Source organism: Daphnia pulicaria, chromosome 7 (genome assembly GCF_021234035.1).
Source record: "Daphnia pulicaria isolate SC F1-1A chromosome 7, SC_F0-13Bv2, whole genome shotgun sequence".
Lineage (NCBI taxonomy): Eukaryota > Metazoa > Arthropoda > Branchiopoda > Diplostraca > Daphniidae > Daphnia > Daphnia pulicaria.
This window is the reverse complement of record NC_060919.1, coordinates 6,507,975-6,525,496: the sequence shown is the minus strand read 5'-3', so window position 1 is coordinate 6,525,496 and position 17,522 is coordinate 6,507,975. Positions and strand designations below refer to the sequence as shown.

The 17,522-nt window shown below is 42.6% G+C and overlaps 2 protein-coding genes across 3 annotated transcripts; one reads left to right on the top strand and one right to left on the bottom strand.

Moving 5' to 3' along the window:
• Positions 1–278: 278 nt before the first annotated feature.
• Positions 279–4,888, bottom strand: LOC124349278 (serine/threonine-protein kinase fused-like). Its single transcript, XM_046799754.1, has 13 exons — positions 3,823–4,888; positions 3,643–3,756; positions 3,246–3,568; positions 2,937–3,178; positions 2,760–2,862; positions 2,565–2,690; positions 2,209–2,488; positions 1,759–2,141; positions 1,532–1,641; positions 1,236–1,418; positions 1,065–1,149; positions 852–945; positions 279–722 (listed from the first exon to the last, which is right to left on the bottom strand). The coding sequence occupies exons 1-13, from the start codon at positions 3,931–3,933 to the stop codon at positions 666–668; spliced, it is 2,211 nt and encodes a 736-aa protein (XP_046655710.1). The 5' UTR covers positions 3,934–4,888; the 3' UTR covers positions 279–665.
• Positions 4,889–5,013: 125 nt separating this feature from the next.
• LOC124349270 (E3 ubiquitin-protein ligase lubel-like) lies at positions 5,014–17,145 on the top strand. 2 transcript variants are annotated; one of them, XM_046799739.1, is made up of 25 exons: positions 5,014–5,689; positions 5,870–6,035; positions 6,118–6,278; positions 6,344–6,490; positions 6,554–6,625; positions 6,694–6,811; positions 7,818–8,101; positions 8,170–8,448; positions 8,517–9,777; positions 10,434–11,053; positions 11,115–11,333; positions 11,395–12,036; positions 12,108–12,347; positions 12,419–12,682; positions 12,747–12,915; positions 12,978–14,290; positions 14,379–14,576; positions 14,640–14,918; positions 14,981–15,070; positions 15,143–15,225; positions 15,301–15,410; positions 15,475–15,629; positions 15,715–15,863; positions 15,974–16,148; positions 16,968–17,145. In XM_046799739.1, the coding sequence occupies exons 1-25, from the start codon at positions 5,684–5,686 to the stop codon at positions 16,995–16,997; spliced, it is 7,230 nt and encodes a 2,409-aa protein (XP_046655695.1). In that variant the 5' UTR covers positions 5,014–5,683; the 3' UTR covers positions 16,998–17,145. The 2 variants fall into 2 exon arrangements, with proteins under 2 accessions (XP_046655695.1, XP_046655696.1); XM_046799740.1 differs by lacking the exon at positions 15,974–16,148 and adding an exon at positions 16,298–16,466 and having other exon boundaries at positions 5,015–5,689.
• The last annotated feature ends 377 nt before the right edge of the window (positions 17,146–17,522 follow it).

Below are 17,522 nucleotides of genomic sequence, written 5' to 3'. Positions count from 1 at the left end.
CTCCTATTTGATTTTCATGAATGAACATTTCCAAATAGCCTTGAGCACAATTGTGGGTGATCTCTCTCTCTCTCTCTCGTTCTCCTGTATATACGAGCGCGCCCCATTCACTTGCCGTAAATTCAATCACGTCGTTTTTTTCCTTCTTATTCATTTTCTTCAAGGATGGTCTTCCTGCAGTCTCCATTTTTGATAATATCTATAGTACCTGTTTGGATCTTTCTGCGTGCGCGCGTCCGGTTTTTGTTTTTTCAATTATTATTATGCTGCTGGGCGAGTGCGATTCAAAAGATCAGATATATTTCACGAGATCAAACGGTAATGGGAAATGTCAAGCAATAGAAAAGGCACTGTCGATAAAAGATCGAAAGATAGACCAAAGTAAAATAAAACAGGATTTGCTATTTGGGAGGAGTGAAAACGGAGGTGGTTCATTGTTTAGTCAACCGAAAAATCCGGCGTTGTCATGTAATGAACCTTTTACGATTGTTGTGTTGTCGCCCCCCTTCCAATCTAATGCGGAATGGCAAAAGCTTAGCAAAATGTGGCCATCCGTCATGGAGTGGGACGGTGAAAAGTTGGTTTTTGCTATTTTTCTTTAAAATTCTTTTTCGCGAGTTTTTCTATCGGCGGTTGGCCCACTTTGCATAGTGCTGCTCGTCCATTCAGTTTCCGGCCCGGGTTTTATGGCCGCTCAGCAAACGATAGGCGAATGTGGCACTCTGTCGGAGAGAGAGAGAGAGAAAGAGAAGGGGTTAAATCAGAGAAAAAAGATAAGCGAAAAAGAATCGGCTATAGGCTAGGCCTTCGAAAGAAAAGATGTTGGATATCCCAAACTTGGGGGTACAGACCTGCCTGACCCGAGGATCGCTATCTGCTAGCAATTGCTCCACGCGCTCGACGACGACAGGCTGTCTGCTCAATTCCTTGAGCTTGTCAGTGCCCCTGGGCGAAACGAGGCGAGAAAGAAAACAAGAGAATAGGAACATCATTCACGCTGTTTGCTGCAGCTGACGTCATGGGAAAAAGGTGTTGTATTTTTATTGCATTTCTTTTTCTCTTACCTGAGAGACAGGTATCCTATGAGCGTACAACACCTGGACCTAATCATGGGGTTTCGATTCGACAACAAACGCACCAAATTTGTGTCTGTCATGTCGCACAAGGGTAGAAAGAGATGGTGAGATTAGCTGTTCATTTTCTTATTTTCAAGGCAATAGTGTGAAATGTAATACCTCTTTGAGTGAGAATATCTTGGACGACGCTAACGTTCTCGGCTCGAGTGCGCAGGACGTGCGACAGGATGGCCAGAACGTGGCCGACTGCATGGGCTTTGCGACGATCGACAGACAACAGGTGATGAATGGCGGCCGCGCAATCCAGCACGCAAACAGCATCGCAGAATTGATTGATGAATTCTGTTGTGTATTCAATCGGGGGGAAAAAAAGGGAAGGAAAAGAAAATTAAAATAATGATTAGCCACCCCCACTTTCGTTTCCAGTTACACAAGAGCTCGCGATGAGTGATTACCTGCGGTCGTACTCAGGTGCACCAGACGGGCCATCAAACCCAGCAGCATTTCTAAGGACTGCAGATCGTCGGCCGTCAATTCGGCGTCCGTCTTTTTGCTGTCGATGCTCCTGTTTTTGGGCACAACCCAAAAAAAAAAAAAAAAAAATAGAAAACGAAATGAAATCACATGGGAGAATGAGAAATGGAAATTTAGACTGTGACAAATAAACAAAAAGAGGAGTTACCCGGTGCTACGGTTATCGCCAGATCTTCTCTGAACCATTACTTTGCAAGCGTACAAGAGATTGGGCACGACGCGGGTATCTGCGTAGGCGCGGACGATTAATTCTTCGTCGACTGATTCTTCGCGGTCGACTCCAGCCCACGGCAGGGCTAGCAGAGTTGCTATACGTTCGACTAGGCTCGGGCTGGCGTTGACGTTGCGTAACGGAGCCACCACAACGGCGACGAGATCCCTCTGCTCCAGCGTCTGCGGATTCTCTATGGCGTCGGCCAGCGTTCCGTCAAGAAACTCTTCCCATTCGTCGTTTTCCAGAGATTTCGACAGCAACGAACCGGCGGCGGCGGTTGCGGCGGCCGCAACTTCGCCAGTTGCCGTTTCCTTGGCCTAGAATGAATCAATCATCATTTGGTCAATCCTTTCTTCTATGATAGGACTGCACATCGATATTTACCTCCGTTTTGGGCTCGATGGAAGGTGAAACAGTTTCTTCGACAGTCGGCTGGCTGTTTGGCGGGTTGGGCACGACTGGCTGAATGAGGGAGAAATGATGAGCGTTGGTGCCAGGATCGAGGGGATCGAAATCGGCCACATTTTGTTTGGTCGGCCATCTGGTCGTTTCTAAAATTCTTTCCAGCAATTGCTGCCTCTCACTGATACGTGGATCGATGGCAGGCGGTAAACGGTGGGTATCGACGGCTGCACTTTGGCGACGCGTCCAGTCTCCAAATGCACTATTCGACCAAAATGATAAAGTTTCAAATTAAAAAAAAAACGCGACTTTTAGAAATTTTGTTTAAATTGACGTACGGATTATATTGGGTGCTGTGGAAGGCGGCGGCGGGATGGGCTAGCAATTGTTTGGGCTGAGAAACTGGAGCGCTATTTCGGCGTCTTTCGTACTCTTCTAATCTCTGAAGGGCTCGCGTGAAAACCCTTGTAAAAGAACAACCGATAAATTTCAGTTAAAAGATTGGATAAAATAATCAGCATGACAATGTTCACTTGTTTTTGAACGGCATCTTTTGGGAGAGATCTTGTCTTTGAATCTCTTTGGCCAGTTCCTGCGAAGCCGTCAAGGCAGTCGTTAAGGGAAGCTGAGGTCTCACTAGAGAGAAGGTGAAGAGGGAATCAGTGAAATTTGTTACCTTTACCAGAAAAGGAACATTGTATTGAACATACGCCTTTCAGGTGGGAGCAGAACTTTGTTCTCCAGGAAAGGATGCTCGAGCAAGTGAGGCCAAGTTAGCCTGCGGCGAGGATCTTTCTCCAAGAGACCTTGAAGGAGGTTGAAACAATCTGGGCTCAGATTTGTGGGCCAAGGCACGGTTTCGTAACGAATTTTTCGTATTAGTTGCAATAAAGATGTGGTGCAAAAGGGTGGCGATCCAACAAGGAGCTCATACAAAATGCAACCTAAGGACCTGTTGTAAAAATGAAGGGTAAATCAACAAATCTTTGAAGAGACAATATCTGCAATAAAAAATGTACCATAAATCTGCATTATGATCGTATGGCTTTTCCTCTATGATTTCTGGGGCCATGTACAATGGAGTTCCTTTGACAGATGTTAGCACATAAGTGTTGAGGTCCATGGATCTTGCAAATCCAAAATCGCAAAGTTTAATGATGCCATCACTTGTCAGCAGTATATTCTGAGGTTTGATGTCACGGTGTAATATCCTGTCTGAATGAAGGTAGTAGAGAGCAGATAGCAACTGGCAAGCAACCATTCGCATTTTGTCTTCACAGAGTGTCCCATCTTCCAGTAGTTTGTACAAGTCACTTTCAACATACTCAGTAACAACAACTAGCTGGATGGAAAAATAAATCGTTAATAATCAACACAAAAAACAGCAACAAATGAATTCTGAAATTTCTTGATTACCTCTTTATATGTTTCAAAGGCACCAAGCATGTGAACAATGTTTGGGTGACGCAAGCCTTTCTGGATTTCAAACTCGTGTCTCAAGCTTTGCAGCTCACATTCTGTCCTACCAATCTACAAACAACAAAGTATAGAATTTGTTACAATGAAATGGAAAGGAATTTATTTATAAACACTTACTTTTGGAATAAACTTGAGAGCAACCAAACCTCTCAAGTGTCTATGTCTTGCTTTGTAAACTCTTCCAAAAGATCCTTCTCCTATTTTTTCTAATACCTCATAGTCTTCCATTTCAACGCACTTTCAACTCGGATTTATTAGATAATTTGAATGTTAAAAAACCACAATAAAGCAGTGTCACTTCTTTTACCGCTGTTAAGAAATGGAAATCATTGTTGTGATCATTTCGATTCTTGAATTTTAATCAGAAATAAAGTGTCTATAAACAAAATAAGCCATCTAGCGACAACTAGACTAACAATGTTGCAATGTTAATATTTGGATCAGAGATGGTGCTTTTTTCGAATAAGGCCAACTGGCAAGGTAATGAAAATCCCGAGCCAGATAGACATGATTAAAAATCTGACGAAGTGGTGAACATATAACAGGGATAACAATGATATATATTTATAACAAAATTCCATAAGAGTATAAATAACTAAACAAGCCAGTGCGCTGTGCACTGGACCAAAAAGCGCAAAAGCCGCGAAAAGCAGTAAAAGAGACAGTACGCACGCGGTATGCTGCACGCCCTTCTGGAAGATATATGGGCATGAAGAGAATTTAAAAAAACAAAACACACAACAAAGACCGGTAAAACAACCGGAAATGAATGTGTTGAAAGTTTCCGTTATTCCCATCACCGATATGGTACATATCTATCAATCAATTCCCTATTTTTTTAAATGTACTATAAAAAAAAAAAAAAACATAATTTATTTAGCTACAAGAGTGTAAAGATAAGAGTAAACAAGGAATTAAATATAGAAAATGAATAATTCCGGTAGGTATTTAATCAAGATTAAACTTTTGAAATGCTTTGCATGGACAAATGAGGTGTAGCTAATGATTTGGATATCGTTGTTGATAAATATTTGGTAGCAGAATAGTCTCTGACGACGGAGGTGGCTTCCTAACCGTGGCAATGACGCGCCGGCAGTCAGAGTTGGAAACCTTGAATGCCAAGCTATTTTTGACTTTCTTCCAGAGGAATATATAAAGTTTAAATCCGTGACGTCTGAGAGAAAGGCCAGCTGCATTCAAACACGGCACACACAATAAGCGCGAGTGTTGATTTTGTTCCTGCGAAACTACATCTCGAGAACTCGGATGTGTTTTTGATTCGGTAAATTGACAAGGAAGTATTCAGTTCATTCAACTCTAGGCAATTGAAATAGTTGCATGCTCAGGCAAAAAAACAAATTTAGTATTATTTACGATACGTTAATCTAGTAATAACTTTATTTATTTTGTTTCATATTTTCTGATAGTTTACTGTAATTTACTGAACGATTACTAGCTAGTACACGTCAGTTGATAAAACATTTTGTTTTTGTTTGTTTGCACATGATGTTATTTACCATTAAAATCCCGTTGGCTACACCTTCCGAATGCCTTCCAATGAAGGCCAAATCTATTCATGCATGTCTAGATTGATTCTCACTGACGCGCTGGCGGTGTCTCACGGGGGAGAACTGCCCCGGTACAGGGAAGACACGACCAGCAGGACGAGCTCGACGATATTTTTGGGATTTTGCTTTTTGTCAGGGGGTGCCGTGTGAATCGCTGGCAGATTGCCGACAATTCCAGCGGCCCATTCCTATCCTGTTTGTCGCACTGCTTTGCTCTTTGGTGTCTATTCCGGCGGGGCGAACGGACATCATCATCGCACAGTGCGGCGTGCGGTCCGCCTTTTCCATCTCTCCCGGAGTTTATATACGATTTTTCAGTCGATTTTGAGTGTGGGGATCGTTTTATCCGTTTCCGCAATTTGCTATCTCGTGTCGAATCTATCCCATGTCTCCTGTGAGTGTCAAATGAAATGAGGGTACGTCAACGCTATTATTTACTACTTCAGACCACCAGCATCAGTTATACTTTTGATTGCGATGCGAAACAACTAAACCAATTATTTTGCAATCAATTTTGTGTCAGTTTTTATGGGGGAAGTTGGTGTTGGTTAATTTTTTGAAATTAATTCTGTTTCTATGCTGTGGGAATTATTTAGCAAATTACGCCGGCTAGTTCCGAAAATAAATCTGCATCTGCTACCAACGACGCTGCATCTGCTGAACCACCTCCATTACCCACAACCCAACCACCGCCCTTGGAGGACGAATACGAAGACATAGAATACGGGACTGGGCATAAAGCTACATTCTCAATTCGATTTGGTACAATTTATTTTTGTAAATGTAAATGTTTAGTTCAAACGCAAAGCTATTAATCACTTTGGTATTTTCCAACACGCTGTAGGTGGGAAAATGGAGCCGAGAAAAGGCGATGGACGTCACTGTGAACTTTGTGGATCCTCAAGTCCAAAAGTTCGGTGTGAGAAATGTCTCAACCAAATATTTTGCTTATCCTGCGATGACATGTATCATCGACACCCTAAAAGAATGAATCATTCTAGAAAAGTACTTCCATATTTTGAAAAATACCCTCAGTGTTATAGATAACGAAAGAATTCGTCTTTTCACAGGCGCTGGATTGTATAGTCCCGACCGTGAGACCACCACTGCCACCCAAAAATGCCGATTCTTCAATTCCTCCACCACTACCCCCACCACGTAACAAAGGAAAGAAAGGCCCATTTTCTACCCCATTACTGAGCCGAAAAGATTTTTCGGTAAGTTGTTGCTTTATACGTCAAAATAATGTTGTTTTGTCTGACAAAAATTGTATTCCTTAGACATCGCGCTTGAATGTTTTTACGACTCCTCTGCTAGGCAGGAAAAGCGGAGGATCGAGTTCTCAAAATCAAGTATCATTTACATTTCTATATCTGTCAATAAGGTTATAATACTAATTGGGCCTTTTTACTTTTTTAAGCCGCCGCCGATGACACCCTCCACGCCTCGCAAGGAATCCTTCATGGAGAAAATGGGATCTCTCAAGCGATTCATGGGCTCTAGGCCTCTGCCCTCAGCCCCAGACAGCAAGCCACCAGGTTGTTGATTTAATTTGTCTCGATATGATGGAGAAATAATCAGCATTTAGATGGCCGGATTAGAGCAAACCAACGAGTACCACAGTCAAGGCAACGTCGAATCGAACATATTTGACCAAAATTTGATTTAAATTTTTTATCAAGTAAAATTTAAATTAAAAATCAAAAACATGATTTTTAGATTTTTTTGAAACATGTCTTTGGTTTTTAATTTCAAATTTTTAAATTAAAAATAGAAAATGTTGGTTACAACTAAATGTAAACAAGCTTCGGCCAAATATGGCCGATGAGACGTTGCCTTGGCCGCGGGATTTGTTGAAATGCAGCATGGTTTGCACTTTGCGGTTTGCTTCAAGCCTCCATGGTTTGCTGTTTTTTAGTCAAATTAATCGGAAAAATGTATAGACAAGGAATGTCGCTATTTTCGACCACCTCATATCTCATAATCAAGTGGGCAGTTCAAGTTCAACAGCAGTTCAAGTGTTCAATCACGTAACGTGTTAGCTCGTGAGTAAAAAATGTGCGCTGGTTTACATGAGCCAGATGGCTTAGTTGATTCCTCATCCATCAACAGACTTTCTAGGAAATTGTTTGTATCGTTGAGAAGTCACGTGAGTTACGACCAGCTAAATATGTTCATTATCGTATAATTACTGTTCACTGTGATAAAATTTATTTTTTAGGTTTACACTTAAGCTTGTTGACAGCTCAAACAACACCGAGGGTTTGTTTATTTGAAAATATTTAGACAGCCATATGTTTGTTATTTGTGGTAAATGGTCTTCAAGATAGTACATTATTATTGTTTACCTGTCTCGTTAGGCACTTGATTATTTATTCACCTGTATCCACTAGATATTGTGTGTGTTAGCTAAGAAATAGTACCTTGAGTATAAAGTTTACATAGCCCCATTCTAAATTTAGCTCAAAATGACTCATGTAAACATTACAGGGTGTCCTTTAGAGAAAAGTATTCAATTCAAATTTTTTTGTAATGCATTTATAGTGCCACCTGTGCCACCACCCAAAGAGGCGTCACCCATTCAACTTTCACGGAAATTTACGCCGCCAGGGATTTTGAAAAAACCGGCATACGGCCCTCCACCTTCACCCTCATCATCAACATCGTTTGAACCACCAAGGCTCTCACAGACGATGCCTAGAAATCTGCCGCCCCCATCTCCGGATCTCAAAATGTCGCAATCAGTCGATTCTCGCCAGCACCAATTTCGACCAATGCCGTCTTCACAAAGCAACAGTGGAAGTTTCGTCAGTTTGAATGAAGCAGCGGTAATTTGATCTGAATTTTTCGACAAATAACGTTCTAGATTGTGACTTGACCTTTTATACTACCACAGCAAATGAGCTATCCTGATTGGGAAGAGGAAAGGATGAATTTGCGTCACCGATCCAGCAGCATTACTGGTGCCTCTGATTGGGGAGCTCATCCTGGTTATCCTCGACCATCAGGACATCATCAGCAACATCCACCTCAACACCCTGGCTATCCTCCGTCTTCTCGGAGGACTGCAGGACCCTCCGCTATGAGTAGCTCGTCAGCCTGGGATCTTTCGTCTGGACCTACCCAAGCTTTCCCACCGATGGCGCCACCCAGTAGAGGAAATCCAATGCAACAGGCAAGACAAATAAATCATAAAATTCACTGAAACAAAACGACCATTTAATGGATCGAATGTTTGATCAGGCCCAATCGATGGCTCAGTTAAATTGGCGACCAGGGATGTGGCCACCTGGAGGCCCCGAATTCGGTTGGGGAGATTTCCAAAATCCGATGTTGGCGCATATGGGTGTCGTGGATTCCCCAATGAAAAGAACTCCCAGCAATTTGAGCATGTCGGCTGTTCCAGACGGTACTCATGGCATGTGGCCCCAACAACACATGATGCACCACCCAATGATGTACCCACACTTTCATCCATCCATGATGTACTTGACTGGTAGCCAGAGTCATCTGATGGGTGGGCCAGCTGGTCCTATGATGATGATGAATTCTGGACAACAACCCTACGACCCACGACCGCCATCACCGGCGTCCAGCCAACGATCGAGACGCTCTCAAAAATCGCAGCGATCGTCGCAGCGCTCCTCTCAGAGTTCCTCTCAGAAGCCAAATCGCCATGGTGGTGGATCCACGAGCTCCAAGCCCGGACGCTGGTCCGAATCGGAAGATTTATCCGGAGACAGTGACGATTCGTTGCATGATAGACCCACTTCCCCACGTAAGTCCTCGGTCTCTGGTCGGAGCGGTAAGAATAAGGATTATGGGCCGGTCCATCTATCTAGTGGCGCCCGCCCTAGAAGTCCCAAAATTTCACCTTCAGTACCCGCAGTTGACAAGGACTTTGACAAGGATTGGGAGTGTACTCATTGCACTTATCACAACAAGGCCGAAACCCGCATCTGTGCAGTTTGTTGTCGTACATCCGATCACCACGAGCATCAATCGGAGCAACAGGCAGTCGAGGAGGAAGACCTTCCCGTGGTCATGTCGAATTTGACATTCAACATCAAAGAAGACCGCACTCGCGACTCTGTCCCGGTGCAATTAAAAAGCGAGCAGCTGGCGACCAAAGACAAGTCTCCCAGCCGAGCCGACGATAGCCGCAGAGGTTCAATGAAATACGACAATGTCAACAAGCACTACGAAGATGTCAACGACATGTTGAAACGGATGCAAGTGCGCAAAGAGGACCCGAAACCCTACGTCACCCAACAACTCCCGCAGCAAGTCCCACCGCAACAGCTCCCGCTCCCCCAGCCAACGCATCACAATTCGCTGATGGACGAAATCGATGCAGTGGAAGACGACGACGACGAAGAAGAAGAAGAAGAACGTTACATCGAGATGGAGGAGAAAGAGCCTCTGTACGAACGCGTTCAATTTCCTCCCGTCTCCCCAACTGCCGCCGCCGCGTCAACAAACTATGCAGCAGAAGAAGCCCAAGGTAATTTCAGCGTCAACGGCTACCTGCGGGCGGCTGAGCAGGCCACGAAAGCACGATATCGAAACTAAACACGAAATGAACCATCACATATTTATACGCTTCCCTTTCTTCTCCATTCCGTGTCCTCTGCTAATTTAACCTGTTTCCATGTGATGATTCATCCGAATAAGGAGGAAATAACCGATCTTGTTCTTATTTAGATTATTTTTTTTTGTTTATTGCGAATTTTTCACTGTCTCACCCATAGGCTTTTAACATACCTAGTTTCCTTTTAATTTAAAAGTATCCTGTAGATTTTTAAAAACATATCTGATCCCGCAGCTTAAAACTGGAAAATCTTAAACGAACAGGAATCAGATGTAAAGTTTTCTGCTTTTTTTTAGGGTCTATTGCTCTTACAGGATACTGTACAATCGCATGAAGCTGTTATCACACAAAACCATCCTCCTGGGGGAAACCTAACTCAACACTACCAATCTCTAATAATAATCTTGATGTGATGACATTTGGTGTAGTCTTAAATCTGCCCGTTGTTCAATAAAAGCTGAACTTTGCATCTGTATTTGCTGAGCTAGGGGAAACACGACACGTAGTTTTATTATACAAAATTCTCGAAACTCTAATTTGAATGATTGCCTGCTTTCTCTTGCCTGCAGGTAAGAGCCAGTCAAAATCCAGTGATGAGGGGACTGGAATAAGGGAATCCATTTCCGAGAGTTCGTCATCGAGCGAGAAAAGTCCGGAAACTCATAAGAAGACCGAGTCGTCAACCCCTATCCCGATAGCCAAAGAAAAAGTAGCAACTGAAAGCCAATCTGTGAGTCCTGATCTAGCCGATACTAAGACAAAGAAAATCGACCAGCCAAAGGATGCAAAAGTGGTCACAGCTATTACACCTGCTCTTGGTCTGGCAGCTCTCAAAAGTCTCATTGCCAAAGCAGCCGCGGGGACGTTGAGTTCCAAAAGCTCAGTGGCTAAAAATCAGAATGAGACGGCTACAAAAACTGACGACCACTCTGAAGTGTCAGTTCCTCCGAACAAAGCAGTATCTTCCGTCGGAAAGTCTACCGCGACCACATCGACTTCTACATCGACTTCGACCTCTACAGCTGTTGATTCCAACGACGATCCTATTCAAGAGAACGATTATTGGTTGGAAGAGAAGTTGAAAATGCAAAATACAGTTGCATACCAGTCATTTCAAAAGGGAGCGCTTTTGAAAAAGACCCTGACTTCCAAGGGAACGTCTCCACCACCACAAACGATATCTACTCAGGTAATTATCTTTCCTCTACAACAATACGTAAAAAATAATTCTTAAAAATTTGATTTTCTAGACTTACGAAGCTGTGGACCCTATTCAAGAAGCAATGCCTCTCAAAATCATAGAAATCCCTGCTCCCAAGCTGAAACGGACATTATCTCTGAACGCGGGAACGAGAGAACTGAAAGAACCAGAACCAGAACCTCTGACCGGTCGTCATAATTTTATGAGCCGCAGATTTCAGCACAAACACAATCCAGAAAATCGAAGACATTTTACTGGATCTACTCAAGTATATAGATAATTTTCCTTGAAAATAATTGAACTTAACTTTTTTGTTATTTTTTGAATAGAGCTTGCATCAGTCAATACCTCACGACGACAGTCCGCCTCCAAGGACGATAAGTGGAACATTTTCTGATCGCAGCATGTCCCAGGAATCTATGGAGATGGAAGAATCTGACAGTCCATACAGAAGCAGTAAAAGTGGCCGAAGCAGGAACAACAGATCCATGAAAGACCTAATGATGGAAAAGCCATACACTCAGCGCAATTACGAGTCCGATTATGATGACCGTCGCTTTTCTAATTCTACTAGCGCTAGCCGATATCGACCTGAATATCGTCCCAGTGGTAGAGAACGACATCCGCAGCACACGGCTCCGGCGTTGGAAACGCGTCGTAGGATGTTCGAACGCGAGCAACTAGGTGGGCGCAGGTGGGAACCCGAATACTCGGACTCTTACAGCGATGTCGAGTTTAAGCGACACTATGCCAATGACACACCTCGTGATCGTGGTAGAGAGAGAGAAAGAGAACGTGTCACAGAATACAGAAGACTATTTCAACAGCCCAGCCCAGCAGCCGAAGATTTTAGAATGAATAAGACGTCCATGAGACGCCAAGACAGTAGCACCAGCAAAAGCAGTCAGGAATATTCTTTCAATAGACATTATCCTGAAGGATTATTTGAGACGTACCGTTCACGATTTGAGGTTATACATTTATTTTATTTATATTACTTGCAGTTAATTTTGAACTTTTTGGTTTTCTGTTTCACTTATAGGCGCGATCCGGAAGGGGAACTTCGTCTGAAAAATCCGCTCCCAGTAGTCGTGGTGGTTCCATGACCAGTTTGGAACCTCCACCTTTGATTGAATCAAGGCGAAATTTGGTTAATCAATTCAAACCTTTTGATTATCGAACGGCTTCAACGGGAGATGACGCGAAAAAACGGCGCACCAAGCCTACTCTAGAAAAAGATAATCAACAATCTCCGGCTGTGAAATTAGACTTTCTTATCAGGGTAAAATGCCGAAATTAGCAACTATACGTATAATTGCAAATTAATTGAATTTTTGTTGTTGTTGTTTCTAGGAGGCAAAGGATTTGGGATTCGAGGCTGAGCATCTTCAAATTGCTTTATCTCTATGTGGTGACAGTCAGCCGGTAAACTGGCTCCGAGACAATTGGCTAAATATGGTCGATACAGTCGTCACACTGGCAACCAACTATGGACACGAAAGACCTGATAATAACATAGGTACACTAACGCGTGAAGAGGCCACTCGTTCAGTGCTGAAAAATCAGGGCAACATCTGGAATTCCGTTACCGAGTGTGTTGAAGAGCGCCGTAGAAAAGTATTTTAAATTTTAATCGAAATTCAAGAGTGCGGGGAATTTCAACAATTCATATTATATCTAGTTTAATGAGCTGATGATCCGCGGTAAAGGCGAGTTTGATCGCCAGGATATAATTACAGCTTTGACGGCTAGTGCTGGAAACACTGATATTGCATTCGCAGAGCTATGTCGGCCGCCTCCACCTCCAGTTCCTAGCAATAGCCCACCACTTCCCTTTCATGAAAGATCAGGTAATTCAATATTATTTTGGTTTTATTTGCTGTTCATAAACAAAAAATTAATTTGAAAATAGATTCTTCGTCATCTCCGATTCCATTCGCTGACGATATTTCCGATTCGGAAGATGAGGAAGAAACTGGACTCGAACCAGTTGCAATCGATTCCACTAATATTGCGCCAGCCAAGCAGATAGAGAAACCTACTAGAAGTGTTGAAAATTTACTTTACTTCCAAGCTACCCAAGATCACGAGGAAGATGACATCTATCAAGACATTTCTGACCCCGAAGACGATGCTATGGCCGTCATACCGATCAAAAGTACTCCAGAAAATGAAAACGACGTGGAAATCTTTTCAACCGCTGAAAGTAGCCAAAATGATATGACGGAAATGGATGTCGTTGACATGATGGGAACTCAACCTGAAATTGTCGACGAAGAGATGAAAGACGTCATGGAGAAGCTGGACCAAGATTTGCACAGAATCGTGCAAATGTCGGATGAAATTGGCCGGGCTATGGCTGTCAACGATTCGTCGGCCTTAATGCAAGAAGACGAGGAAAACGATGTAGAAGACGTGGAAGAAATGGCCACTATCGAACAAGAACTGTTGATAGAAGAGCCTAAGGAATCAAATGTAAATGATAAAATAGAAGACGACGAAGAAGAATCGTTTGACGAAGAAGTTGTAGCAGAAACAGACGAATTAATAGAGGAAAAAGAAGAAATCAGTGAAGTCATAGAAGAAAAGGAAGACATCGTACCGGTGCAAGAAGACATCCCAAAAGTGAAGGAAGAAGCGACAGACTTATCCGACGAATTTACAGACGTAAAAGAAGAAATTGCAGACTTATTAGAAGAAGCTGCCGAAGTAAATGAAGAAGTTTTAGATAATGTTGTGGCAGAAACTGCCAAAGAAGAAGGGGTGCAACAAGTACCAGAAGAAATAAATAATGGAACTGACTTGAACCAGGAAGAGCTACCAACTGATTCAGATGTAATCTACGAAGACTATGAAAACACAAATGTGCCAATGGATGAGGTCTCTACTACTGTACCGATGGCTGTCGAGGAAGATGACGAAGAAATCAATTATATCGATGACGACGAAGAGGAGTACGAAGAGGAGTACGAGGAAGAGTACGAGGAAGACGTTGCAGGCGCCATCAGTGACGACCATGAGTCGGTCGAAGATGTACAACGGCCGTTTAGCGCTGATATTTTTGAGCGACATGTGCAGCAGGTTATCGAAGAAGATTTTCCAGAGAGCCAAAACGCCAAAGCACCAGCCGTTCAGATTATCTCTTCGAAACTAAATCAGGTTATGAACAGAGAGGTAACGACAACAACCAAGAACACACCCGAAGCTGTCCCCGCTCCCTATGAGGTAACTTTCTCTCCCACGATTGATTTCTATTTCCGTCCGCATTATTTGTTTACTCTAAAATAACTTGACATTCTGTTTTCTTCAACAGCGCAAGGTCCGTCAATTGCTGGCAGAGGGTAAAGCAGTGTCTTACGAAAAAGCTGAACTTGCTGCTAGACTTATGGATCTGAAGTTTGACGAGGACGAATCGATTTATGCAGCTAACGAATGCGGTTCGCTCTACATGGCTATATCTTATTTACAACAGGATTGCGAGTTATGCGCTAGTAAATACGGCGTCAAGGAGGTAATATTAACAAATCAACTGAAGAAGTTGGTGACTCCATCGTGAATTTTAAATGTCTCCTAGATGGTGTCTATGCTTCATTGCACTCATCGATGTTGCCGAGGATGCGCACAGACTTATTTTTCCACCCAAATTCGTGATCGAACGATCGTGGATGCTGTATGTCCGTTTTGTTCCGAGCCAGCAAATCTTGCTGAGGACGATGAATTAGCGATGGACTATTTCACTCATCTGGACATAATGCTTAAGGGAATCGTGCCGCACGATATTCACGAACTCTTTCAGCGTAAATTGCGTGACCGCACTTTGGCCAAGGATCCGAACTTTAAGTGGTGCAATAAGGTAAAAAAAAATAATTCTTTTGATCTTTTTCCATTCTAACGCTGTGGTTAAATTTTTGGTAGTGTTCATCTGGGTTTATCGCAAATCCACGTCAAAAGCGACTTATATGTCCAGATTGTCGAGCCGTTACTTGCGCAACTTGCCGTAAACCAGTAAGTAAATCGCCTTGTAGCAAATGGCATTTACTATATAATAAATTTTGATTTTGTTCTATCTCTCAATAGTGGGAGAAACAACACGAAGGTTTGACTTGCGAAAAATTTGCCGAGTGGAAAGAAGCTAACGACCCGGAATATCAAGCCGAAGGGTACATTGATAAATTGATAAACCAAATTTCTGATAGCTATAAACTAACTCATTTCATCATTTAAATTTAATTTAGACTGGCTAAACATTTGGCAGAGAATGGAATACGTTGTCCACAATGCCGTTTCCAGTTTTCACTAACTCGCGGAGGATGCATGCACTTCACGTGCACTCAGTGCAAATGGGGTTGGTTTATACGTCCATCAAGTCAATGAAACTTTAAATAATTTGTTACAAAATCCCGCAACAGAATTTTGTTCTGGGTGCGACCGGCAGTTTTTAATGGGTTCCCGGTGTGGAGTTGGGCCATTTTGTGACAAACTTGGATTGCACGCCCATCACCCTCGAAATTGTCTATTCTATCTACGAGACAAGGAGCCACGGGATCTCCAAAAGCTTTTGACGGTATGGTGGAAGCTATATATATCGCTGAGAACCATTTCAGTTTACACAAAATAAATTTATTTTTCATTGCCGCTTGGTTTATTAGGAACATGGAGTTCCATTCATGACTGAGCCACATGATTCAACAGAAGGACCTAAACAGTGCGTTGTCCAACTGCAACGAGAAACATCAGAAGGATTGGTCGATGATGTCTGTTCCAACGAAGTTAAAGAAGGGCAGGCTGGACTTTGCAGGTGAGACACTAATAGCTGGGCAAGTTGAATTACATAAGAAAGAAAATTTTACTGGTGGGAGTGGATGTTTTCTGAAATAAAATCTCTGCGGGTGATTGGACTGAAATAAGGCTCCATTATGTGGAATACCTTGCGGCCTTGATCACGAAAAACGATGTGGATCCCTTGGATATCTTTAGCTCAGATGAACTTGAAACGTTATTACAAACGGCCAGCATTCGGCGGCCATCTCGGAATCTTCCACCGAACGCACCTCTTGTGTCATACCGCCGTAGACTACTTGAGGTATCATTGAAAGGAACTGATCCTTTTTCTTTTTTTTCTTTTTTTTCTCTTTTTCTTTGTTGTTGCCTGGAAATGCACGCGGCCCCTGCCGATTTATTGCTGATTTACTGTGTGCGCCTTCCTTCGCTTGCGGCCCTGCACTCCTGCAGTCAGCACTACATAGAATACTTGGTCCAACTCATTAACTTCAAAAAGATCGACCCGTTGAGCGTGTTCGAGGGTTCGGAATTGATTGCCCAGTTACGCCGTTCTGCTATCGACATACCTGAGCGGTTAGAGAATGAGTCTGACGCCGAATTCTACGGCCGTTGTGCTCAGGTAAACTAATTTGACATTTTCCCTGTATAGCGATGTAATATAACAGAAACTATTGTGAATGAGAAAACTGTCGTGGACAGATTAGATGGGCTGGGTATTTATATCAAACACCGACTAATTTTTTAATAAGGTTAACTCGAAGCTATCTGGTGTTTTTTTTTTTCTTTTAACGATCGCCCACACGCATGTTTTGATTTCGATTTTTATAACTCACAAAACAAAGCTTGCTTTTCTCGACCTTCATCTGCCAATAGCAATTTTTATCCGCCTGGAAAGAAAACATTTCTCCGTGATATTCTATATCTATCAGAGTTGTATCAAACAATTAATGAATGAGTCGTATGTGTGAGGCACTTGCGCCAATGCATTAAAAACGAGTCATGCTAATATATGACCACTGATTTTGGCTTGTAGGAATTAATCTAGAAGTGTCAATCAATTCATCATTTACTATAATCTTTTTCCTTTGATGATTCACTGTTATTTGGTTTGGTGAAACAGGTGATCGAAGAGCAGCTGCCACTTAATTGAAGCTATGTGAACCGTAGGTCGCCTCCGACCGAACCGAGGATTTTCCAACCCAGATGTCTGGTCATATTTGATTTACTAACTTGTACTTTTTTCTCCGATAACTTCAATAAACCAAAGGCGGCTCCGGTCTTTTTTTGGCTATTAAAAATCACCCGTATCTAAATTGTGATAGTTATTAATATCTATTTGATTTTACATCCATTTTTGACGTGGTAGTACATGAGCGAAAGGTAAAATGTGATAGAAGAGAAGGTTCAAAATGGGTGCTAGTTGATGTTTTCGTAAGTTAAAAATCCGAGGTAGGCTAATGTCTATGGCACGCCAAAAGTGCCACCAAAACCCTTCTGGAATTGTCATACTTGAGGCAGGCGGTTCCTCTTTGAGATGAATTCTTGATGATGAATGATTTTATCGGATTTTATTCAATTTCTCTTTTTGTCAAAGAAAAACTAATCCCGTCTATCAAATCATCTATTCTAGACTGCCGTAGACTGCAAAACTTAACTATAGCCTACAGGGAAAGCG